The sequence below is a fragment of the Ursus maritimus genome, unplaced genomic scaffold (genome assembly GCF_017311325.1).
Source record: "Ursus maritimus isolate PB19 unplaced genomic scaffold, ASM1731132v1 scaffold_14, whole genome shotgun sequence".
Classification (NCBI taxonomy): Eukaryota; Metazoa; Chordata; class Mammalia; order Carnivora; family Ursidae; genus Ursus; species Ursus maritimus.
Genome location: NW_024423786.1, coordinates 5,652,059 through 5,678,263, shown reverse-complemented (window position 1 = coordinate 5,678,263; position 26,205 = coordinate 5,652,059). Strand labels below are relative to the sequence as shown.

The window sequence follows — 26,205 nt, the reverse complement described above, 5'->3', positions numbered from 1 at the left end:
GGGAAAGAGAAACCCAAGCAGACTCCAGGCTGAGTGTGGAGCCCGACGACCCTGAGATCAGACAAAACCAAGAGTTGGACGCTTAATCAACTGTGCAACCCAGGTGCCCCAACACTAAGGGATTTTAAAGTCTGTTCAGAATTTAATTCAGTAAATGGTAATCAAAGGCTCCCTTTCAATTAGTTGTTTACTTTTATTATACTAATAAATAGGAAAATATTTATAAATTCAACTTAATGAGAAACCAGGTTTTTAGAATTATTTCTTTAATAAACTATTAGTTTAATAATGGCAATCACAAATAATCTTTTTATTCACAAAAAGCTCCCTCAGGGGCAGCAAAAAACTCTAGTGATGATAAGGAGCTGGGACTTTAATGGGTGGTAAGGGGAGTGGGCGACATCAGATTAACCCTGTAATTACAGAGCAGTGAGAGAGGTACTGTGGGGGAGATGAGCACAGGCCATGGGAGCACAGAGGAAGGGGCACTAAATCAGGCCTTGGGTGGGGCGGAGAGTTTGCAAGATGTTTTCTGTAGGAGTTGACACCTGGTAGAAAGAGAGAGGGAGAGGACAGTCCTGGCTGGGGCTGGGGTAGTGTGGAGAATAGCACTTATGAAGACATGGAGGCCTGAAAGAGAATGGTCTGCTTGGCAAATTATAAGATGTTCATTTTGGCTGAGAAAAGGCTCTTGAGAGTTGAGCTCAGGAGCTTGACCTTCACCCTAACAGATAAGGGGAGACTACCAAAACTGAAAAGACAACTCACAGACCTGGAGAAATTTTTACAAATCATATATCTGATAAGGGATGTATCTGGAATATATAAAGAACTCTTAGAACTCAATAATAAAAAGATAACCCAATTAAAAATTGGAGAAAAGATCTGAATAGACATTTCTCCAAACAAAATATACATGTGGCCAATAAGCACATAAAAAGTCCTCAACATTATCAGATACCAGGGAAATGCAAATCAAAATCACATCCACTAGGATGGAGAAATTGGAATCCTTATATACTACTGGTACAAATATAAAATGGTATAGTCACTTTGAAAAAATCTGGCGGTTCCTCAAAAGGTTAAACATAAAGTTACTACAGATCCAGCTGTTCCACTCCTAGGTATTAATATCCAAGAGAGATGAAAACATCTCTGCATAAATCTTGTATACATATACCCATAGCAGCATTATTCATAATACTCAAAAAAGTAGGCATGGCCACCAGCTGATGAATGGATAATAAAATGTGGTGTATCCATGTAATGGAATATTATTCAGCAATGAAAAGGAGTGAAGTATTGATATATGCTACAATATTGATGAATTGGTCCCAAAAGGCCACAAATTGTGTGATCCCATTTATGTGAAATCTCCAAAGTAGGCAAATCTATAGACAGAGAAAATAAATTAGTGGTTGCCAGGGAAAGAGAGGAGAATTGGGATCAACAGCTAACAGGTATGTGGTTTCTTTTTGAGGTGACAGAAATGTTCTGAATTAGTGATGATGTTTGCACAATTAATTATATACTTTAAGTGGGTGAATTGTATGATATGTGAATTATACCTTAATAAGGTTATTATAAAGAGAAGTAGGATGGTTGTAGTTTCAGAATAGAGGACAGTTATTTTAAATTGGATGTATTTGGCTTTATGAAATACTTTTTAAAAAAAAAGAAAAGAAAGAAGCTGACGGGAACCGTTGAATCCTTGCAAGGGCTGTGTGTGGAAGAGGGCCTATGGAAGAAAGACCAATCCCTGGGTCTGGATTGGTTGAGAAGCTGAGACATACACCTGGAGCAGCCAGTGGGACTGGGGAAGACGCTGCCGACCCTAGCAGTGGAGGATTCATCTGTGTGGAGGGGAGGAGTAAGGTGCTCCAGAGGAGACTAGCCTGTGTTCATGATGGAATCCCACAGGGGGTAATGGTGACCAGCATGCCTTTGTCTTCTTGACTCCCCTCATTAAAGTTGGTAGGAAAAGCCCTACATTGTGTTATGAATACTATGGATTCACGAGTGGGTTTTCCCTTGGTGTGTGTTTTCTTTCCTCAGATTGGGAAGGATCGGTCACTGAACTTTGACCCCTGCTGCCTCAGCTACTTTACTAAAGGGGAGTACATTTTGCTGGGAGGGTCAGACAAGCAAGTATCCCTTTTCACCAAGGATGGAGTGCGGCTTGGGACTGTTGGGGAGCAGAACTCCTGGGTGTGGACGTGTAAAGTGAAGCCTGACTCCAACTACGTGGTAAGAAGAGGAAGTTCATTCTGTTGGGCCATTGCCTGAGCAGGCACAGACATCAGCCATTTGTAGCCAGTCAGATCATTGACATTTGTTCCTGACAATGGGAAGGGCAGACTCCTTCTCCACAGAGAGCTGGGAATTAACAACTCTCTTTCCCTGCAGGTGGTAGGCTGCCAAGATGGCACCATTTCCTTCTACCAGCTTATTTTTAGTACTGTCCATGGGCTCTACAAGGACCGGTATGCCTACAGGGATAGCATGACTGATGTCATTGTGCAGCACCTGATCACCGAGCAGAAAGGTAAAAGGCAGGTAGGCCCCTCTGCCCTCCAGCCTTTGGGAAGAGGAGTAGGTTGAGCGGGCTGCTGATAGGGCAAGTGAAATGATAGGGAATGTTCCTCTTCAGTCTTTTGGAAACACGTCGGACCATTGGTTCTTGCTTTTTTTTTTTTTTTTTTTTGGAGGGTAAGGGGAGAATGTAGATGTCTTTGAGAATCTGATGAGAGCAATAAACCCTCCCTAAAACACGCACACACACACACACACACACACACACACACACACACACAAAACAAACAAAAAAAACTGGCCACAGACTCACATAGTTTGGTTGCTGCTAATTCCAAGGGGGAACATGGACTCTCTGACTAAGGGAGTATGATGTGTGGCACATCAGAGCCAGGGTGGCTGAGCTGCATAGGTCTTTGTGGACCTGTATCCATTCTGGTATGGATATACTGGAGGGCTTCTCTTTCAGCTTCATCTCTACTTGCCTCCTGATGGGTTCTTACCCCAGGGGTAAGCAGGGTCAGTGAGTCACCACAGGCTCAGTCAGAAGATCCAAGTTCCAGGCCTAGCACAGTCAGTCTGAACCTCAGTTTCATCCACTATCCACCCAAGTCACCATGCTGGTTAAATGGGCTAAGGATCCACTTACTTGAAGTGTAGTCATATACAGATGTGCTGGCCACAGCACCCTGCCCAGTGCCTGTGTGTAGGGATACACATTGAGGGTTGTCTTATAGATTCGGCTGGCATCCTTTGGTTCCCATCTGGGAGCACCTCTGGTTGAAGATTCCAGTTGTGCTGGTGAGGGTATAGCCGCTTGGGCAGCTCCCCAGCTTCCCTTCTGGGGACATTTTCTCCATCTGGTCTGCAGTTAGAGTGTGAGAGCCTCGTATATACCAGAAACTACATGCAGCTCCCTGTTGTTGAGGGTGGTGGGTGGGGAGTAGCTAGAGGCGTGGGTAGTCATCCAGATGGACTTCTGATCATCAGGGGCAATATATTAATGCTGTGCAGAGGAGTTTAAACTTATATTCAGCAAGTGACGGTAGCACTAAGAATTTTACTTTCCATACTCAGTTGTAAGCTTTGGACCATAAAGATTGTATATGATTTTGGATCCCAGTGTTTAGTAGAGCTGATTGTACGTATTAGACACTCTAAAGATTTTTTGATGAGAGTGTCTCTTTTAATTGCCAGTAACATTAAGTAAATGATAGCTTTTAATTTTTCTGCCTTCTACCTTTCTTAACAATCTCTTGCTAGAGCTGGATTTTTTTTTCTTTGACAGTTCGGATTAAATGTAAAGAGCTTGTCAAGAAAATTGCCATCTACAAAAATCGATTAGCTATCCAACTGCCAGAGAAAATCCTCATCTATGAGTTGTATTCAGACGACTCATCAGATATGCATTACCGGGTGAAGGAGAAGATTGTCAAGAAGTTTGAATGCAACCTCCTGGTGGTGTGTGCTGATCATATCATCCTCTGCCAGGTGGGCGGCAGGTCGGAGGGGTCGGGTTGAATCCTCATCATGTTTCCTCCAAGGATAGGGTACCAAAATCATGGTTTTAAAATTGAACACAAAAAAACAAGTCTCTTTCCATCAAACTCAGTAGCTGTTCTTTGCTTTAATTTTATTGACATCTAGAGGAGTTAGACTCTACTAGAAAGTCCTGGGCCATAACCTGGAGAATAGCTTTTTGTATTGCAAAGCACTTTGCTATCCTAGGATTATACATGTTTTAATGACTCAAAGCATACACTGACAGAAATGAAGAGCGATTTTTTTTTTTTGGTAAACATATACACATAAAAATTTATAAAATCTTTCTATTAAACAACAAAAAAATGTATACATCAACCCAAAAATAGTAAAGGAAGTTTTACTTTCTGAAAGATTTTTTCACAGAAAAAAATCCTCAACTTAGAGCTTCCTACAAAATGTCTAGGGCAATGCCAGGAGAAGTTTGGAAAGACTTTGAGGGAAGGCCAACCCAGCATCTTTCTTGGAAGTAGAGGTGGATTTAGTTTCACAAAAGTAGGTCTGTTGAAAGTGATAAAGTAGAAGAAATCCTTTAGAAATCACTGTATGTAAAATATAATTAAAATCTCTCTGAAAGTCTAGAACTTCAAGCAGTTTAGAGGTGCCACAAGTTACATATGTGGCAAAAAAGTGCGCTTTTGGATGCTGCCTCTGTGGCTTCCCAGACGTCTGCACAGAAGATGCGAGGCTGAGCTGGGCTCTGTGGTGAAGGCTTACGTGAAGAATTAATGAACAATGCCAATCATGGGGATTAGATGGGGTTCAGTAGACACTGAATGTGAAGGTATTTTTCATCCCTCACATGCAGGAAGACCTCCTTGGGAGGGCTGGGAACACTTACTCTGTTGAATATCCATGCAGAGCTGAGTTTGTTTTCTAGGAGAAACGGCTACAGTGCTTGTCCTTCAGTGGAGTGAAGGAGCGGGAGTGGCAGATGGAGTCTCTCATTCGCTACATCAAGGTGATTGGTGGCCCTCCAGGAAGGGAAGGTCTGTTAGTAGGCCTGAAGAATGGACAGGTGAGTGCTCTTATGTGTCTCCCATCAGGCTGATTATCTGTATGCAGACATAGGGATCAGACTCATTATGACCCGAGATGGTTTTCCAGGGGTAGAAAAAAGGACTTCCCCCACCCCACATTCACCATAGGCACGTTGGAGGGCAACCCAGAGTTTCATTTGTTGAGGACAGCTTCAGGCCAAAGATGCAGTGGCCTTTAGACTTAGAGTGTGCTGCAGGGTTGGCACTGTGTCCTGCCCATAGAGTGGATTACTGGGTTTAAGGGCACCCAGAAGATGGGAAATTTGTTAGACATATAGTTACAGTAGCTTGCTGGGGAGGGAGGCAGAGCTCATTCTTAGGTCAGATCCCTCCCTGTTAGGGCAATGAATGGATTAAGGCAGTGTTGTGTTTTAGAGGGCTATTACTAGGCTATTACTAGGTGTTATAAGAAAAATGGGCCCTTTGCTCATATAGATAGGAAAATCTAGGTTATACAAAGTTAAACAGATTTGTGCGTGTGTTCTTTGCTTGAAATAAGAAAAGTTCTAAGTGGGCTACATGGAAATTTGAAAGTGAAAATATAACTGCATTAGCCTGAGAGCCAAGCTGTCTAGCAGATGGCTTGTGGCTAAAGCTTGTCAGGCCTTTCATGGAGACAAAAATCATGGAGTATGAAATTAGTGGGGGCTGCAAGGGTAGCAATACCAAAGGGATGGAAAGTCTGCTTCTTTCTCACGGTCAGCTGTCACTTCCAGTGTGAGGCCTGAGAACATAGACTTTGGGGGCAGGTCAACTTGGGGTCATATTTGTGCTTAGCTATTCACTAGCTATGTGACCCTGGGCAGATCACTTTGCCTCTCTGAGGCTCAGATTTTGCAAATGAGGATAATGCCTCATGTTTCAGAGGGCTGTCAGAAATAGTCAATAACTGATGGCTGTCTCATCCTTGTCATCATCATCATCATCATCATTATTTTGCTGTGGTTATACCGGATGTCTTGTCAGTGTTTAAAGTAGCCTCTTCCTGTGTTAGTTTGTGACTCAGATCTCGCTAGATGGTGTCTCCTAATCCCACAGTTTGGGTAATGTTGCTAACAAGTCCCCAGTCAAGCAGACGTTCAAGTAAATTTGTCATGTCTTGGCCCCATCATTACTTTGGCAACCTCGATGAACCACACTTCTGGTCTCCTGAGGATAAGCCTCCACTCTCATTCTTTTGATAAGTCCTTTTCTCTGCATGGAGCCTCTGTTGAAGTTAGTGGGAGTTGTTCTTGTAGAACACATGGGATTCCAACAGCCTGGCACAGTTCCAGGGTCTTGTTGCCATGGTGACTCACACTTTTTTCTCTGAAATTTCGCCAGATCCTAAAGATCTTTGTGGACAATCTCTTTGCCATTGTCCTGCTGAAGCAGGCCACAGCGGTGCGCTGCTTGGACATGAGTGCTTCCCGTAACAAGCTGGCCGTGGTGGATGAAAACGACACGTGCCTGGTGTATGACATCCACACCAAGGAGTTGCTTTTTCAGGTAAAATCCCAGTGAGTTTCTAGGACATGGTCCTTTGACTCCTTCTCTAGCTTCCCAGTCCCTGCAGGAGGTGCTCACCCTTTGGTTCCCAGGCAGGTCTCTGGGAAGAGCAGTGACGTGTAGGGGTGTAGGCTTTGAGCAGGAGCACAGAGCCCAAGAAGCCCCAGGGCACAGCCCACTCCTCCCACACAGGAGCTGTAGGAGCTGGGTAAGCCTCTTTGAACTTTGCTTTCCTCAAAGGTATGATGGGCAAGTAACACCTTTCTTTCTGTGAACAGTGAATGAATAATAGTAAATCTAAGTGGGGCACTTGGTAGGCTCTCAGTGCATTGGTTAATGTGAGGATGATTCTTTTGCAAAAGTGCTTCTTGCCAGTTGGAGGTCTGCCTGTATCTATAAGTGACCGAAGACACAGTCAAGAAATAGGACCAGTTTTGTCATCTGAAAGAAGGGAAAGGATGAGGGAAGGGATCTCCATTCCAGTTACCTCACAAGGATGCTGTAAGAGCCAACAAAATGTGAACTGTTGTAGGAGATAAGCATTGTTTACACACCATTTGGTCCTATGGCTGGTAGAAGTGTGTCACTGGAGAAAAGATCCCAAAGTCTTCATGCCCAGCTCCTGGCTGGCTTTCTGCCATACTCAGCGCCACTTTTTGCCTCTTTAGGACTTTGTAAAAGGTCAGGACCCATTTGCCTGGAGCAAGCTCCCCCCGAAGCTGAAACTTCCCCTGTCTTGCTTTCTCAGCCACAACAGGTCTCCCAGTGCCCTTCTCAGGGCTCCTCTTTGTCCTTGGGAGTAGAATCAGCAGGGCAGAGGGGTGCTGGAGTCTAGGGAGCTGCCTCAGTCAGTTGGAAGGGGCTACCTGGCTACTGCTAGCCCGAGGTGAGTCCAGTAAATAACAACTTGCTTACATCTCTATCAAGGCAGAGTGGTTAAGGGGGAAAAAAGAGCACAGGTTTTGTCTGTAGACAGACCTGGGCTCCAGTCCTGCCTTCACCACTTACTATATGATAGCCAGCAAGTCAGTACAGTTCTCTGAGGCTAAATTTCTCCTTACCCCTGAAATGGAACTAGCAAATGCCCCCTCGCAGAATTGCTATAGGACTAAACAAGATACCGTACTACCTAGCTCAGTTCCTGGTACAAAACAGGACCCTAACTGTTAACTTCTCTCCGCAGCCTCAAAACCACCTCCTGTAGGTAGGTTAGCAGGCCCCCAGCTGTGAATCTGTGCCTGCACCTAGAAGCATATAGGAATGTAAGGGCTTATGTCCTTCCCTGTCCCCACTGAGGGTCTGTAGTAGGCTAGGGAAGGTAATTCTCAGACCTTGCCAGGAGACATAACATTCCCAGCTGTCTTTTTCTTCTCTCTGCTGCCCCTGCCCCCTGCAAATGAAAACAGCTATATTGTTTTTTTCTCACTGTAAAAGTAATTCATGCTCAGTATAAAAGAGTCAGACATTGTAAAAGATTCTAGGCAGAAAGGTATGAACATCTGCTAGTCCCTGGGGCTCCAGAGCTAAGCAGAAAACTTTGAGAGGAGGTAGGGGGCAAGGGGTGTCTCCCAGGGTGACTGTATTTCTACAATGTGAGAATTTTAAATGCAGAGACAATATATTATTTTTAATATAAAAAATAACACTTTTTGTCTTATTATAAAAAAAAAAACAGTAGATGTTCATGACCAAAAGAAAATTTCAGGCAAACAAAAAACATAGAAAATAAAAAGCACCCACAATTCCACCTACCCCGAAACAATCACTGTTAATTCTTTGGAACGTATCCCTTTTAAATCTTCTATACATAGCTGTGTATACCCATTTTCTAACAGAAGTAAAGCCAGTTTGCTCATTTTCTCACTGTGTAACGATTACTATTTGGGATAATTTTTTTTTTTTCAAAAGTAATGCTTGCTTGTTAAAAACAGTTCTAACATAAACAAGTGCATAGAGGATTTTGCCTCTGTGCTTCTAGCCTTTTCTTCTGGTTCCCTTTTCCTCGCTTTCCCCCCATCTCACTGTTAGCAGTTTAATGTGCCTCAGGCTTTAAAAAGAGTGCTTGACTGAGTGCAGGAATGGTACCTAAGGCCAGGGTGGTTGTCACAGGGTCCTCACTATCCCTGTCCCTCAGGAACCAAATGCCAACAGTGTGGCCTGGAATACCCAGTGTGAGGACATGCTCTGCTTCTCGGGAGGAGGCTACCTCAACATCAAAGCCAGTACCTTCCCTGTGCACCAGCAGAAGCTACAGGGCTTCGTGGTGGGCTACAATGGCTCCAAGATCTTCTGCCTCCATGTCTTCTCCATGTCGGCTGTGGAGGTGCCACAGGTAACTGGGGTGCTTGTCAGCTCTCAGCAGTGAGTGGCAGGCCAAGACCAGGAAAGCCAGGCCCCTCACTGATGCATTGGGTTGGGGGATGGATGGTGAGGGGAGAGGGAAGAGAGATGAATTGCATTATGGTGTCATGGAAGGTACTCTGGACTAGAACCTGAAACCCTCTCTCCACCTGTACAACCCGTGTGTCTTTGGGCAAACAGCTCCACCTCATTGAGCCTCCATTTCTTTCTGGTCCCCCTTTCCTGTTTGGGACAGGGAGGGTATTCAGGGTTGTCTGTCTTCAGACAGAGTGTGTTTCACTGAGAGCCCGTGCATGGGGCAGAGTGGAGTAAGCCAGCAAAGCTGGGAGTCCAGCAGGGTGTATGCACATATGCAGATGGGGGAGGGTGTGAGAGAAAGAGATTATAGGTGGAATGGGGAGGGGGCCTGAGGTCTTGAGAGCCAAGAAGGGAACATGGGACTATCTGTACAAGTCCCTCAAATTAGGAGGCCAGAACAGAAAGGAAGGCATGGAGCCACAAATGGGGGAGCGCAGAAACACAGACAGGAGGGCAGAGATGGGCTACCCAAGTCAGGGCTGGCCCAATCCCAGCTGTCCCAGCTGCCTGTCTGCTCCCCAAGTGAATCATGCTTACTGTAGAACTGCCTTAAAGACAAGCACAAAGGAGAGACTTAGCCCTCAGAATCCCATCCTCAAGAGGGAATCAGTTTTAAACATTTTAGAACATACTCACCCAGGCCTTTTCTGTATGTATATGTAATATATGCAAATATAATATAAGTACACAATTTTATGTGAACATTTTAAACAAAAGTGGAATCTACTGTAAATATTGTTTTGTGACTTTTATCTATAAATATTGCTCCTATAAATGAAACCTCAGATTTACTATACTTCCTTTACTGAACGTGGACCACAAATAAGAGAGATTTTTAATAACCGTCCTTTATTACTATCTTCCAATTTAACCTAACATTTACATATTGCAGACCCATCACTTTGTGTGAATTATTGGCTGTCAACTAGCAGTGTGGCTTTTTCTCTCAGCAATCTACTGGAAGCATGGCTCCACATCAATAAATGTACTTTGCTAGCATTTTAAAAATACTAAGATGACTGTAGATTGACCTGTAGTTGTAAGAAATCATACAGAGATCCCTCGTACAACTTGCCCGGCTTCCCCACTGGTAACAGTTTACAGAACTACAGTGCAAATGTATTATCTATGTAAGTTCATGTGGCTACCACCACCAGCCCATGAGATCTCTGACATTGGGTTGTCCTTTTATTATAACCACACCCACCTCCCTGCTGTCCCCACCCCCACATTGTTTTTAATGACTGCTTTTTATCCTATCACATAGATGTTCCACAATTGACTCAACCAGTACCTGTCGTTCGACATTTGCGCTGCTTACAGCTTTTTTGCTATCGTAGATAGCATCCTTCTTGCCAAGTCTTTGTACCTATCCCACCTTAGCTCCTTGGTGTGAATTCCTTGAAGTGAAATTGCTGGATAAAAGGCCATGTACATTTGACAGATTTTTAGACACATTTCTAGCTTGCCCTTCAGCAAAGCTACATCCATCTTATGTTCCTTCCACACACTTGCCTTACTCTCCCTAGCTCGGCTTCCTTTTTCTGGGTAAGGGTGGAGGCCATCAAACCATTTTATTGAGGAGCTTCAAGAGGAGGGTCACAGGGCTGGCAGGACAGTGAAATCCTGTGTCCTCAGCCCAGCCAGGATCTCCCCCACCTTCATAGTCACCAAAAGCCTGACTTGGCTTCTTGTAAAGGGTGGGACTGGGGTCCGCTTCTTCCTTGAAGCTGATGGTACTTTTTACTCCTTGTGCAGAAATTATTAGTGCCTGACACAGAGCAATTATTCAATAAATGTTAGTGGAATTCAGACCTGAGGAAGAGGAATAAGGAAGAAAGAAAGGAGAGAGGTAGGTGGAAGTGGCAGCAGGAGGAGGGGCAAGAACAGCCCCTTCTGGACTGTTTCCTTGTAGTCCTCATCTGCTCCCCATCCCAAACCCATGCGCCACATCCACCAGAAACCCAATCTTCCTTAATCGTGCCAAACAGGCTATGCTGATTAAAAGTTTTTCTCCCAAGACTGCCATCCTGACCTCAAAGATAAATGCAGTTTGCTGCTCCCTGACTTTGGCTGACCAAGAGGAGCCGGAGGGACAGCCTGGGGCTTCCTCTGCCAAGCCCTTAAAATTCAGAAGCCAGAGTCCCCGTCTAGTCCCCCGCAGCCCCCATGGCTTCACCAAGGCCATCCTGCTGATGCAGCAGGTCAGAACTGCCAAGGGTTAGAAGAGGCAGCCTCAAGACAAAGGCTATTTATCTGTTGCCTCTGCCTCCAGCCATCCTGTGGTTTTGGCCTAGAGAGGAGAGAGAGAGCATCAGACCCACTCTGGGGATTTCTGGTTTCCTTTCGAAATTTACATCATCTTGTGCAAGAACTGGTTTGTCAGGGCTGCCAAGTAGGGCGGCAAGCCCTAGTCAGGCTTCTCAGGGCGGGTGGTGACTTCATGCTTGGAATGCAACAGTGAGATAAAGTAGAACTCAGAGGGCATTTGTTCAGTTAGGATATTTTTAAAACTCCCACTCTCAGATTGTGCCTCCCAAACAAGCCCAAATGTTAACCATTCATCGTATCCTTGATTCTCATATGCCTGTCCAAGTCCCTGTTCCAGCCTTGTGGGGCATTCAGCATGGCAAGAAGCTATGCAGTTTAGGGGAAAGAGCACTGGCTTTGAGTTCTGAATCTGAACCAGCTGTGATCTTGAGCAACTCCTTTCACTCTCTGGGGACTCACTTCTTTTTTGTGCAGTTAAATATACCTATCTTTCAGGTTTTGTCTGGCCCAATTCCTATTGTTATTAGCCATCTTAAAGCAGCAAACACTACAAAACAGAACTACATTGGAACAGGGGGTGCTCACTAAAGGAGTTTAGAAAGGAAAGCTCATTGTGCATGGGGAGTTTGAGAAAGCTTCCAGGAGGTGGTGACACTTGATCTGAGCCCTGAAAGGTCGGGGAAGGCAGAGAGGAGCAGGGAGGTTGTTTCAGACACGGGGAATGTTGGGGGTCGGCACAAGTCTGGAGAGTTGGGGAGATGGCAAGGAGCTGGTGCTGAGAAAGTACAGTGGAGGTACTGAGCATGTCTTTTGTTTGCCCCTGGTAGCCTGTGAGCTGGGCAGGGCATCTAAACAGAAGTTAATCAGTTTAGCCAAAAAAAAAAAAAGCACACAGCTAGAATGTGGCTGAGCTAGGCCTGGGTTCTGGCGCAGCTGCTCCCATCCATACCCTGCTACCCCGCTAAAGGGAAGATAGGTAGGTGGAATAGTACAGGAGAAAAGATGAGCACTCCGAAGCAGCCACACCTTGCTATCAGAGAGCAGAATGGCTTAAAAAAGAAGAAAAGAATCCTTTAACTTGAAAGCTAAAAAACGAGGCAGGAAAGTTCAAAGATAAAGGCCCCAAATGGAGAAAACAGCCCTTCCAGCTTCACATTTGGGAACTATTAGCATGAGTGAGGTATGGCTGATTGATCTCTATTGCCCGGGAGAGATTCAGTTCCCTTCAGCATGCTGGCCTAAAACAAGGGTAGGGCCTTTCGTTATTCAAGACACCAGACGCAGCTCAGACTTATTCTCCTGTATGCACACATACACATCTCCTGTACGCACACACACACATACCCCATACCCAGGAGCCAGGGAAGTGCTCAGAACCTGGGTTCAGCTCACCCCAGGCTCAAGCCCCAGGTCTTCCCTGTGCCACTTCTGTGTCCTCAGACCATTTTATCAGGGACTGATAATAACCTGCAACACAGACCTGTTGGGACAGATCCAAAAGCACCATGTAAACCTAAGAAGAGAAGTTATTAGGAACCATTCACAGGTGTCACAGTGAGCCAGCCCCATCTGGAAGGAGGGACAGCAGGAAGGGGGGACAGCAGGAAGGTTCCCAGCTCTAGGGAACTCAGACAGATGTGCTTTCTTGAGTAACCTGGAGCAAATCACTTAGGTTTCTTGGATACTATGGTTTCTCAGCGCTCTTTGTAAGAGGCCATCACAGTAATGTTGTTCCTTACTCTAGCAAACATAGACTGAGGGCCTGCTGGGAGAGGTAAGTACAACCCCACCACTACCCTCAGGTTATGCCCAGACTTGTGGGGGAGACAGGCTTGTAATTACAGCACAACTGAGATCTGGATAAAGGGCAGAGGAAGCTCAGACTCCTTTCCTTGAGGGGTCAGTGAAGACTTTCTAGAAGAGGTGACATTTTTAACCGGGCCTTCAGAGCCAAATAGGTACTTTCCAGAGGGTGAGGAGGAGCAAGGGCATTCTAGACAAGGGTGATATCTTGTGATAAAGCAGACCTGGAGGTGGGGAAAGCTGGTGGTAGAGGGAAGGACAGGCAAGAAGTTTGTGCTGCTAAACACTATGTTTTGGCTATGAAAGGGGGTGGCGACCGGAAGGCACGTGGGGTGTGTGGGGTGACAAGAATACTGATTAATCTTTATAGTGTTGCTCTGTGGGCATTTGTTATAAGTCAGTGGCACACATCTGGAGTCAGGCTTTGTATGACTCTGATTTTTTCCATTGCTTTGAAAACAATCTTCTTTCCTTTTGGTGAAATCCTGTAGTCTGCTCCGATGTACCAGTACCTGGATAGGAAAATGTTCAAAGAAGCCTACCAGATTGCTTGCTTGGGAGTGACAGACACTGACTGGCGTGAGCTGGCTATGGAAGCTTTAGAAGGATTAGAGTTTGAAACAGCAAAGAAGGTAAGCATCTAGTCAGCCTGAGCTGGAATCTGGCCCTTAGAGGGTCCCTTGAGGAGGCAGAAGGGACTCCAGGTGACATACGAAGAGGCAGATGCATACTGTAGTGAGCTGTGGAGATAGACTGGCCTGGGTTCAGATCTCAGCTCAGCTACCTCTTGAATCTGGGCAGGTAACTCAATTCTGAGGTTGCTCATTTATAAAATTAGGGTGATGATTGGCCCCATCCTCACAAAGTTCTAAGGGTCTAATGTGGTAATGTCTGTAAAGCCTGATACAGGAGAAACATCTGATAGATTCTAGCTGTCACCTATATCAGCTATCATTATGTAAAGCACCTAGCTGAAAGCGTGGCACATAATAGGGATGCAATAAAGGGTAGCTTTTATTATTGGTATGAGCATGTATTGGTATTAACCATTTATTACACAGTGCTGTTTTTCTTTGTACCCTGCTAGGTATGGCCAAAGAGATGGTCAAGCTCTCGGATTCTGACAGCAGTGTCACTCCCCACATACCTTCATGGCTTCGATCGTGGTGTCATTTCCTGGCCAGTATATTAAAACTACAGAAACTGGCTGACAACATTTGACCCCTTGCCACGCATCAGAAAAAGCCCAGCTCTTAGTGGGTTTTCATCTAGAACCTGAGGTGGAGGAAAGGAATGGCCTTCAACTCTCTTTCCCCTACTTCTCCCTTCCCTCTTTATCTTCCCATAGCCAATTAATCATATACTCATTTGCTTATATTACTGAGCATGCAGGGAAGGCATCGCAGGAGTATGTGATGCCCACCCTATGCTAGGTCAAGACTTGTAGGCATGAAAGGTGAGAGGAACCAAGGCCAGATACCAGCTCTGCTGTATATTGGCTGGATGACCCCATGCCAGCCGCTTCTCTCATAGATTCTATCCTCCTATGTCTGCAGTGGGGATGGTGAAAATGCTAACTGCCCTGCCTTCCTGACACAGGGTCATTAGGCTTAACTACCACGTTGTAAAAGGGCTCCCAGAACTAGCAATGGTTATACAAATGCTAGCTGTTATTAAAACAAGTAAAATTGCTGTTATTTAATGATATTTTTATATCAATTAAGTGTCAGAAAACTGGTAATAGAGGAGGGCTTTAAGAATTCAGAGGTGGGAGGAAACATTCTCATGGAGGGAGCTTCCCTCTCCTGCCCCCTCCCCCCCAAAATGTCAGGAGGGATGAAGAATAACAAAGTATTCCTAGACTAAGTTTTCTTTGTTTTCAGCCTGGAATGAAATTTAAAGTTTTTCTTAGAGATTGTCGTCTCCTCACACCCAAGAACTAAACACCTACCTCAGCTTAGTTCAGCCAACATGGTGTTGGGTACTCAGCAAATGTTTGAATGGATCAAAACAAAATTGGAATAACCCTTCATTTGTTTAACACTAACTTCCAGCCTGTATTCCCCAAACACTCCCTGAGAAAAAAAATTATTGTATTAAGGCCACAAGATTTTGACATAGACTAGAGCTAGATCATTTTTATCCAAGTTCCGAATCCCCAGCCTTTCTTTTTCTGCTTTGCTGTCACTCAGGCACACGGGAGGTATAGGGTGGTTCCAGCAATAAACTGGTGTCCCCACTAGATGGCAGTGGAGAGCTGCTTACCGCCTGGGACCGCTGTGGTGAGCTTAATGCAGCTGCTTCCCTGTTCCCACACTTCCTCTGCTGAGGTTATTCACGGGCCTCGTGACTCTGACCACTCCGACCAGGGCACCCCTGACTCTGCAGAATGTGTGAGGGTCGAAGGAACTCAGAAACAGATTTCTCAAAGTGGCAAATCCTAGAATCCGAGCAGAGCAGAACTAGAAAGAACTTGGAGAAGGCATTGCTAGTTTGCCCCTTTCCGTAAGGCAGACATTGGGAGCCTGGAGGCAGGGAAGAGGTAGGTTCAGGGCCCCTCAGCTGTAAAATCTCAGAGCTAGGACTGACACCTAGAATGTTCCTTTCCTTTCTGCCCCTTTGCCAGACATTCCAGGTTTTCCCCTTTCCTTTTGCTTTAAGGAAGCCCAGATCTAGAAGATAGCTTATAAGACCTCTAGCAAGGAACACAGGTACTCTTAGCCTTCCTTTGCTCATGTGATGCCTACCTTACCCTTTCAAGGAATTCCTCTTCAGAAATACCCATTTGCCAGGTTCCTACTCTGTGATGCTCTTCATAATCCTGCCTCTGCCACTGCCTGCCTCAGACAGTGAATTGGTGTTCTTCAGGGTATCTAGTTCATACCGGCATAGCTCTTAGCTCATGGAGATTCAATGATCTGTTTAATCTACCTGCTTCCCCTTTGAGAACATGGGCCCCTGAATGGGGAGGGGGACAGGACATATTCACCTCTGGAACCCTAGTCCCCTGACAGGATGGCTGGCCCTGCAGGATAAAAAGATGAAGTCACATTGTGGTCCTCTGTGAGGCAGCCAGAAGCCAGATGACTTGCTCATTTCCCCGAGTCTTTTGGGGATGGTGGATGTCATGCAGCGAAGTCGAGACTGCAAGTGGTCAGGGTGGTTCTTCTGCATTTCATATTCAAGGACTCCTGGGCCTGCTGCTTCCTCTAGGTGTGTGTCAGCCCATTTCAAATGGGACCTTGTAAAGCAGCACACCTGCGTAGAAACATTGACAGCAAAGCCACATGAAGATCAGGCTGACATGGTGGGTTATAGTCCTCTAAATCCCTTGCAGAATCAGAAAGCACCAAAGGAGACTTAGCTAACACCAATCTTCCTGAGGAAGGCTGCCTAGAAACTTCTAGGAGCCCATGGGTTAAAGTCTTTGGCTTTTCTTTGAGTCCAAGGCTAGAGCTACACTTTTAGGATTTACGTAAGAGTTAGCCTTCCAGGGACTTGGAGTGATTTATTCCCTAACCTCCCCCTCCCTTCCAGAAACCATCTTTATTCCTTCTCAGCTTTCCCCTCCTTCTCTTCCTCTGTGCTGGTACTGTGAGCTCTGGGTGCCTTGTATTTATGCACTGTTGGTAAGCATAGCTGTCTCCTGCTTTCCATCCTAGTCACCAAGATGTATAGCAGTCTCTCCTCAGTCAGTACATCTTCCCCACTCCCACTCCGATGACACTGCCTCAGAGTATCAGACCGCCCTGTTCTTCTCTTCTGCATAGAGATTCCTCCAAGCGGGCACCGTCACAGACTGCAGTGTCATAGTTTTGTTTTACCTAATCCCAAAGTGATTGATGCAGCCAGGACTTCTTTGCTGTTCTTTGTGTGGACTAATCCCAGGATAAAGCCGTGCCTCACTGGGTGGTATAACCCTCCTGAACACATGGCGATTAATCAATGCTTGCTTCTTTTCCCTCCTTACTGGCTCACTTTCTAAAGCTCACTTCCCACCCCCAGCCAATCACCCACTTTTGAAGCCCAGAAGGCAGCTGATTTCATTCTTTTATTTCTTCCTCTGTAGGCCTTCACCAGAGTACAAGACCTCCGATATTTAGAGCTCATCAACAGCATTGAGGTAAAAGACAAAATGTTCTGCCTTCTTAAGAAAGCACAGACTCACTGTCAGTGGCTTATAGGGAGCTCTTCTAGCAGACGAGAAGGCACATAAACAGAGCCCACTGGTGTCTGGGTATTTGGACCACAGCGTTGCTCTGGGGGTACAAAGGCCGTGGGGCTGGGAGACAGCACATGGGAGCAAGGAGTGCAGTCTGTCACTTGGTAGTGGGGTGAGGCGAGGCAGGTGGGTCCCTAATCTCTCTGAGTTTTGGTTTCTATGTCTGAATCGGGTTGATTTCCTAGGGTTGCCAGGAGGATTAAATAGGTTCTCAGTAACTGGTTTTCATCCCTACAGTGGTTGTTAGGTGGTTACCATCCTCTAGGGCACCAAAAGTGTGCCAGTGTAGGAAGCATTTCCCAAATGCACATGATCTGCTCCCCACCCACAGCAGTGGCACCTGGGGAGGGAGCCATGTGGGCTGGGGTGGGCTGGGGTGGGCTAAAGAGGCAGGTTCTGTGGGCACCATTTGCTGGGTAACTGTAGACAATACTCTTAATTCCTGTGACTCTCTGTAAAAAGGCGTACATATTTTTTCTCCTGAACAGATTTATTGTGAGGCTGAGGGAATGTGAGATACATTTGAATTCCCATATGGAAGCGGGGAGGAAATCAGCAAATGTCTTGTCCCTGCAATTCAGTTCAGAATAATAAACACCTGTCATGGGCCAAACCTTGTGCTGAGCCCCATGGGCAAAGAGCTGAGTGGAAGACAGGCCTGCAGGAGTTCACAGACTGCTCAGCTGAATAATAGTTGCCACTCGTTGAGTGCCTGCTCTGTGTCCCATGCATGATCAGTGTGCACACTACAGCTGACCTCAGAACAACATGGGTTTGAACTGCACAGGTCCACCTATACATGGATTGTTTTTGATAAATGCAGCAGTACTGTAAATGTATTTTCTATGTGATTTTCTTTTTTCTTTTTTTTTTAAGATTTTATTTATTTACTTGACACAGAGAGAGAGCATGCAAGCAGGGAGAGTGGCAGGCAGAGGGAGAGGGAGAAGCAGGTCCCCCGCAGAGCAGGGAGCTCAATATGGGACTTCATCCCAGGACCCTGGGATCATGACCTGAGCTGAAGGCAGACACTTAACCAACTGAGCCACCCAGGTGCCCTATATGATTTTCTTAATAATATTCTTGGGGCGCCTGGCTGGCTCAGTCAGTAGAGCATGTGACCCTTGATCATGGGGTTGTGAGTTCGAGCCCCACGTTGGGTATAGAGGTTACTTAAAAATATAATCTTTAAAAAATATATCTTCTTTTCTCTAGCTTACTTTATTGTAGGAATACAGTATATAATACATGCAACACATGAAATCTGTATTAATCAGCTGTTTATGTTATCAGTAAGGCTTCTAGTCGACAGTAGTCTATTAGTAGTTAAATTTTGGGGAGTCCAAAGTTATGCCTCGATTTTCAACTGTGTGGGGGTCAGTGCCTCTAACACTCATGTTGCTCAAGGGTCAACTGTATTTTAAATCCTCACACTGACTTAATGAAACGCAAATACTGTTGTTGTTCCTGTTTGATAAATAAAATAATGAAATTAAGGCTCAGAAAGGCTATGTCACGTCCCCAAGGGTCCATAGGCAAAAGCTTGGTTGGAACTCAAAGCCAGTTCTGTCTAATTCTCAAGCTCAAGCTATCTTTATTCGAGGCCATATTGCCATCTAAGAAGTTGCTTCTGATGCACACCCTCCCCACCCACCCCCTCCCCAGTACTTTCATAGGAAGCATCTGTATCTTCTGTTGCTTACTTATGTGCATGTGTGAAGAGCCATCTAGTAATGCCCAGTACTGCTTACTCTCAGGGGCTGGCATTTGGGAATCCACTGCTCTGGATCAAGGGGCCTTAACCTGAAACCATGGATCATGTTCTCTATGCAAAAGTAACTGACCTCTGTGAGGACCACCTCTCACCATTTATCATGACTTAACTGAGTTCCTGTCTTACTGTCTCTTCTAGTGTGCTATGAGCTGGGCAGTTGGTTAAACTTGTAAGAATTGCCCTTTGAAAAAAAACAAATTGCTTTCAAATGATGATCCATTTTGGCTGCTCTGAGGCCTTCGTAGCTTGCTTCTGGGCATTTGGCATTATTCCAGAGAACCAGGGTTCTTTGCTAGGCTCCTTTGGGATAGGGGAGATATAACCATACTGATGACAGGAGAAAGAGAATCTGCCCCTATGGCTACGTACATACTGAATCTATGTAAATCATTTCTACTGATCATGGTGATATTCTGTGGCCTAGGCCTAAATTCCATGCCTAGTAAAACCTGTTTTTTTAATCTCACTGCTAGATTTTGATTCACTCCCTACAATTAGGAGTTAGTTTGACTGATTAGCCTAAACTATGTATAGGGTTTTTTGTTGTTGTTGTTATGTTTTTTGGGGTTTTCTTGGTTTTTAAAAATTATTTCTGTCAGTGGGAAAGCATGTTGCCTCCAGCTGTTAAAACTTCACCAGCTTGTCTGGGAGTTTGATTCAGTGTCTCATCTTCCTCCACTGTGATACACTTGCTAGAAAACAAGCAAAAGGAAACTGCTGGGGAGAGATTGGGTGCTATTGAGTGTTTACAAATACTTGAGCTGTAGACTAATGAATGTTCCCTAACATGGAAGGAAGGAATATGCCAGTTACTTCTCTTCACCTTCAGTGCTGCTCATTGTGTGTGTGTGTGTGTGTGTGTGTGTGTGTGTGTGTGTGTGCAGGTATATTGTTGGGGACTGTCACTTGTTTCCGGAGGTGGTATCCTATGGTACAAAGAGCATCTGGAGTCAGACAGACTGAGTCCAAATGCCGCTCTGTATGAGCCTGACCTGCCCCTCTTCTGAATCTCAGCTTCCCTCAGTGTGAGGGTGGTACTACTTGGGTGGTACCACTTACCCTTGGGTCCTTGTGGCAAGTGCATACCCGGCACCTAGTGGATGCTGAGCATGTGACTCACCTTCTCGTTAGAGACAGGGACGTACGAAGACTCATTATCCTGTTTTATTGGTCTCTTTTCTTGGGAAAAGACCCTAAACTTGTATCATAATGGGTCACAGCTCGGCTAAACCAGGCCTTGGGACTTGGGAGATCTTAGGGGCTTGGGGGCCACCAAGAAGTGGGTAATATACACCATCGTAGGGGTGCCTGGGTGGCTCAGTTGGTTAAGTGTCCAACTTCTGATTCAGCTCAGGTCACGATCTCATGGGTAGTGAGATCGAGCCCTGCATCTGGCTCTGTGCTCAGTGGAGAGTCTGCCTGAGATTTTCTCTCTTTCCCTCTGCCTCCCCCCACTTGCATGCATGCATGCTCTTGCTCTCTAAAATAAATAAATAAATCTTTAAAAAAAAATACACAGCATCCTAACTATACAGTTGTTTCCTTGGAAGAATATACAAGAAAGCAGCCCTAAGGAATTTCCACTAAACAAACAAAAGTTTGCATTACTTTTGATCTTCACTCATCTGGGAAAATAAATCTGCTTTTGTTGTCAAGCATTCCCACCAGAAACCTAGGTGAGAGACACAACAGCCCAGGAGCCAAGTGGAGGTTCCAGTAGAAAGGCCCAGGGGCTTAACTTGAAATAGCAACATCTAACCTTTGTAAAGGCTGCTTCCTGCCATGGCTGCAGGGGCTATTTCCTGTGCTTCTAATTTTTCCAGGAGAGGAAGAAGCGGGGAGAGACCAACAATGACCTGTTTCTGGCAGATGTGTTTTCCTACCAGGGGAAGTTCCACGAAGCTGCCAAACTGTACAAGAGGAGTGGGCACGAGAACCTCGCACTTGACATGTACACTGACCTCCGCATGTTTGAGTATGCCAAGGTAATCCAGCCACATCCTGGGCCCAAGCTGCAACATGGAACCCACCAGTGTTCTGACACTGTGCTGCCCAAGATGTTTACCCCAAGAAGTGATACAGATGGAAAATAGCAACTGCCCTATTAGAAAAGGTTTAGACAAACTGGCAAACCGAGGAACCATCAATGGCTACTGGTTCAAGCTGACCTAAAACTCACCTTTTAGGCTCATCAAAGGGACAAGAGTATGACAGTTCAGACCTTTGTCAGTGACAGAGCTGCATGGACTTTCTGAAGAGTGAGCCTGAACCCACATGGTCCCTTCATTAAGTGTTCAGGGTTCAGGGCTTTAGGTCTTTCTCCCACAAATTCTGTCAAATCTTTGTAGAAGCCACTGAGAATCAGTGTTCTCAGGCACGAGCTGGTTCTACCATTGTTATACATGACAATATGGTTCACTTCAGCCAAGGTTTCCTAAGTGTCAGCTCTCTGATTGGTACTGGGCTTTATACTGGGCTTTGGAGACACCATGACCGAGTTCCTGCCCTCCAATACTAGCTCAGTGTGCTTCCTGTCACCCCGGGGGTGCATCTGTATGCACATGATGGTGGAGATTCCCCTTGCATTTGCAGGTCCTTCGTTAAGGTTAGTCCCCAGCTGGTCTGGGTACATGACAGGGGTCTTCCTAGAGCAGGCTCCTGATGGTTTGTGTGAGAACAAGTCCCACTGGGGAGCCCAGGCCATCAAGCCATTTGTAGTTCAGCCTAATGCAAGGTGAAAAGAGCCTTGGGTGCTCTGAGCAACCAGGCTCTTTCTTCTGCAGAGATGCCTTTGTTAACCTGCCTTTCCCGGTACTGTCAGGATAGGCTTCAGAATGTTATTAAGTGAGTCATCAGCCACAACCAATTAGTGGCTATTAATGGTAATTATCTAGTTCACAAGATCAAGATGGAAAATCTTCCCCATTTTTTTTCTCCTTTTTTGTTCCTGAAGATGGCTATGCTCTTTTATCCTTCACCTGTGAGATCCTGGGGCTGAAGGTTGCATCTCAGTGACTGTGATATGGCCCAGGGGTTTCTGGTCATCAATATCTGAATAAGCACCTTGGTGCTAGCCTGTCTCTTCACCTTGATGGTTCCTTCACCCCATCCCCCAGATCCGAGTGCTTGAGGTTCCCCCGCTTTGTGCTCTTCCACTTTTTTACCTTTTCTTTATACTCCCACCACACACACACACACACACACACACACACACACACAATTTAACATTGCATTCATACTGAGAACAGCTAAATTGGTGTGTCTTTTTCTGGGGATAACAACATTTAAGCTGAGGACAAAACCTTAACTAAAGGATTGAATCCCTAGGGGTAGAATTTAGGCATTAGGAACAGCAGGATGTGGTTGTTCCTGGAATCTCTGAAGCCTCCCACTAGGCAGCCGTGGTGCTCACCTTGGCATTTGGAGAGCCGGTGTGAGTCCTGGTCTTTCCTGTGGGTCCTTCCTGGTCTTCACTTTGTTAGCCTCCATTTTCTTCTCAGAGGGTAACATAGCTACAGCTCAGCTCAGTTCTGAGAATTGCACAAAATAATGTATGAGGAAGCCTTTTGCAAAGGCCAAACCATAGAAAGGCTGGGAAAATGAGAGGACTAAATGTGACCACAGAGTGGCTATTCTTCAGGCCTCTCCCCAGCCAGCCCCACTCCTCTCCCTACACTGAGGCCCCTCCTCATACCTCGGGTGGGCTTTGTGCACCCACCATCTCCCATCCAGAAATGCAGCCCACTTACACACTCCATCTGGTCTGCCTCTCTATGAAGGTAAATATTCTGGGGGTTGTTTTGGTTTTAGTTTTTGATCACAATTCCAAGTAGGTTGGTTCTGTTTCAATCCCCCCCAATAGTCTGATTTTGAGGAAATGTGTACATACACATTATGTTGGGGGGCAGGGGGGGGGATACAGTGCTTATTAACATGGCATGTTTTTGTTTACTTGAAAATTGCTTCCCAAGATTCAATCTGGTTTTCGGAAAATTTTTAAATTACATTCCCACGTACAAATAAATTGTATGCTTTCCGGATAAGTGACATGTTTATATGGTGATAAAGGGAATTATAATGCTCTTAACTCTTATGTAGTATGTCCTTATCAAAATCACCAAGCATGAGAACACTGTTTAGTCTCATTCATCACTCAGCACAGCCTCTTTCTGTCCACTCCAGGACACAGTCTTTGCCATGGCCCCAGATAACATGTAAATTAGCTTCATGGAACCAAAGAACCTTTGAAAACCCAGTTTGCTGAGCCTTGAAGGAATCATTTAGACTCAGCTTCAATTAGGTCAGAGCTCCCTGAGCTGGACTGTTGGGCTGGAGGTGGCTCCTTCAAGCCTGTGAGCTGTGTGTCTGGCTGGTCTCCTTGTTGATGACCCAAATCTATGGCTTGCTCATGGCCTCTGATCCTTCTCACTACAGTCACCCCGAGTCCACTGAGCACTCACTTTGAAGGACATTTCTGTTCTCTTATGATGCCTGTTTTCTCCAGCTGTTAATCTCATTTAACCAACCAGGTTAGTAGAGTTTCCGGCTTTGTGCTGGCATAAACAGTACATGTTGTACTAGTTGCCAAGAGTAAAGGCTGTGTCTGTAACAGCCCAAACTAGGCATCTTCAGATTGTGAGTATATGCTTTCCAAGCTTCTTCCCATGTGTGAACTCCAGAGAGACCAGAGGCCAGCGAGATGGGCCTGTCTTTTATTGGATCCTCAGCATCAGGGTAAATGATGCCCTTTCCTCCCCTTATAGCAGTTGGTTGTCTTAGGCCAATCTAATATATTATTTTAGGGGCTACACAATTACCCTGAAAGCAAATGGAAAGAAAGAGAGCTAATTGTTCAAGTGGGTTTTTAGCATACATTGACTGTACTTTCCTGACAAATGAGTGCTAATCTTGGGGAAAGGAATGCTTTTTTTATACTTTGCGAGGTTGACACAGTGCACTCTCTGCAGGGTACATTATTCCTAAGACAAACCACTTCTTACTAGTAATGCACATCTGGGCTCTGAGCACTCTCAATTTCCCTTTTTGAAAAGCCCCACCTTTAAAAATGTCAGCACTACAACTGCCTCAACTATGGCGAACTCCCATGTATATATTTGGGGTAATTATATCCTGAAAAAAGGTGATTTTCTGAGGCTGTTTCTCACACATTCCAGGGCTAACCCAGGGAAGCTGGGCATGGGCTTTCAGAAGCCCCCTATTATGGTTGAAGAACATCTCTTCCTTCCCAGGTTCTCTCTAGGCCTCTTCCTCCCATCTCACCTCCCCCATGGCCTCCTACTGCCCCTATCTCTACAGACCTGATATCAGAACAGGGTTTGATATCATCCAGTTGAAAAGTACCTAGCCAAGAACACTTGTGCTCCTTATCTGCTCTAGGCACATAATGCGGGGAGAAGCCAACGGGATGATGCCCTAAGTTCAGGCAACAGAATGTGAACAGAATCAGAAAACAGATGTGACCAGTACTTCTTTTGTGGTGGTAATTGAGGAGAGGACTCAGAGGGGCTCCCCGAGAACTCTGTACGTCATTTTGTCCATTTAGGTTTATGGGACCACATGCTTACCCTCACTCTGAGGCATGTGATATCATCTCTATTATCTGAATAAAGATTGTAAGTGTGGATATTGGAAATTAGGCAACCAGGTTGTAGAGTCACTGTATGTGAACAGTCACACATATATCCGACTCTATATGAGAGAGACAGAGAGACAAAGTAACCTGATCATAAAACCTCAGCACTGCAGTTTGTGTACAGTACTCCAAAGAGTCCGGAAAGTACTATTTAGCCGAAGAACAAATGTCTGTTAGTGGGAGGGGCAGGAAACGTTCAGGGCCATAGTCCTTGACACTGTCCCATACTCCCGAGGAGCACCTGTGGGGCAGCCTATGAGCACTCCTGCCTGACACCTGGGACTGCCCCCCAGTCAGCCATGCAGGGATGGGCTCACGCCTGCATCCTGATTGCCTGCTTCAGCCAAACAGAGCCCTTCCTTGCTCCAGCTTTCGATAGCCTGACGTAATGCTGGCAGCAGGAAGTTCTAATCCGGAGTGTTTTTGTTTGTTGTGCTTCCTCAGGATTTCCTTGGATCTGGAGACCCCAAAGAAACAAAGATGCTAATCACCAAACAGGCTGACTGGGCTAGAAATATCAACGAGCCTAAAGCCGCCGTGGAGATGTACATCTCAGCAGGAGAGCACGTCAAGGCCATAGAGATCAGCGGCGACCATGGCTGGGTTGACACGTGGGTTTTCAGTCCCTGCCCCAAGAAGCATTTGGCAGCATGTCATGTCATGTCAGCTCTTGGTTTTGACTGACAAGCGAAAAAATAGTTTCCCTAAATATATGATCCAAATGTAATAGTGACTAGGTTTTTGGGAGACACAGACATTGAGCAAGGCAGTCACTGCCTTTGAGGAGCTTAGTGAATCCCTAGGGAAAGGGTCAGGTGTGGGGGAGGAGTAGGGGCAGACACCCAGGCGTTAGAGCTGCCATTCACTGAGCCTTCCCTAGGAGCCGGGCACTGCGATATCTTGCAGGCATTTGATTCTCCCCCACACCCTAAGCTGTGGTGTTTCCATGCCCAGCTTCCAAATGAGGAAACCAAGGTTTAAGGACCACGTGATCACACAAGGCAAAACAGCTGGGAAACCATGGAGATGATCTTCAGACTGACCTGGCTGATTTCAGTGCCCCTAGCATGTGTAATGGTAGGAATCAAAAAAGAACAAGAACACTTCTAAAGCAAACCAGGGAAGGAGACAAGAATTTTCACGGGAGGAACCATGGATGTGGTCTTTGTGTGAAGGGCCTTGAATTAAGAGGTAGAGGGTGGTAGGGAAGGGAAGTGCATGAGACCAAAAGAACAGCACAAACCAGGAGTTGGCTGGGGCTGGAATAACATGTGTAGGGGCAGGAGAGTGGAGGACAGCTGGCTGCAGGCAGGTGGATCTGGGTTGGCCACCTGTGGAGGGCCTTGGGTACCATGCTGAGGCCTTGAGATTTGTCAGTAGGGTCAGGGCTGTGTTGCCGCAAGCCCATGCAGGCAGTGGGTGTAGAATGGGAGGGAAAAGG

At 45.7% G+C, this 26,205-nt stretch overlaps 1 protein-coding gene across 5 annotated transcripts in view; it reads left to right on the top strand.

Moving 5' to 3' along the window:
• The window catches only part of IFT122 (intraflagellar transport 122), a 70,024-nt gene that overhangs the window by 26,193 nt on the left and 17,626 nt on the right, over positions 1 to 26,205 (top strand). For 4 of the 5 annotated variants that reach the window (XM_008697850.2, XM_008697848.2, XM_040628423.1 and 1 more), the window contains 10 exons: positions 2,056 to 2,247; positions 2,407 to 2,545; positions 3,821 to 4,023; positions 4,955 to 5,092; positions 6,438 to 6,602; positions 8,737 to 8,934; positions 13,607 to 13,747; positions 17,185 to 17,238; positions 20,935 to 21,096; positions 25,209 to 25,375. In XM_008697850.2, coding sequence (XP_008696072.2) covers positions 2,056 to 2,247; positions 2,407 to 2,545; positions 3,821 to 4,023; positions 4,955 to 5,092; positions 6,438 to 6,602; positions 8,737 to 8,934; positions 13,607 to 13,747; positions 17,185 to 17,238; positions 20,935 to 21,096; positions 25,209 to 25,375 — 1,559 coding nt within the window. The remainder of the gene's footprint in view (positions 1 to 2,055; positions 2,248 to 2,406; positions 2,546 to 3,820; positions 4,024 to 4,954; positions 5,093 to 6,437; positions 6,603 to 8,736; positions 8,935 to 13,606; positions 13,748 to 17,184; positions 17,239 to 20,934; positions 21,097 to 25,208; positions 25,376 to 26,205) is intronic. The other variant, XM_008697849.2, reaches the window with a different exon arrangement.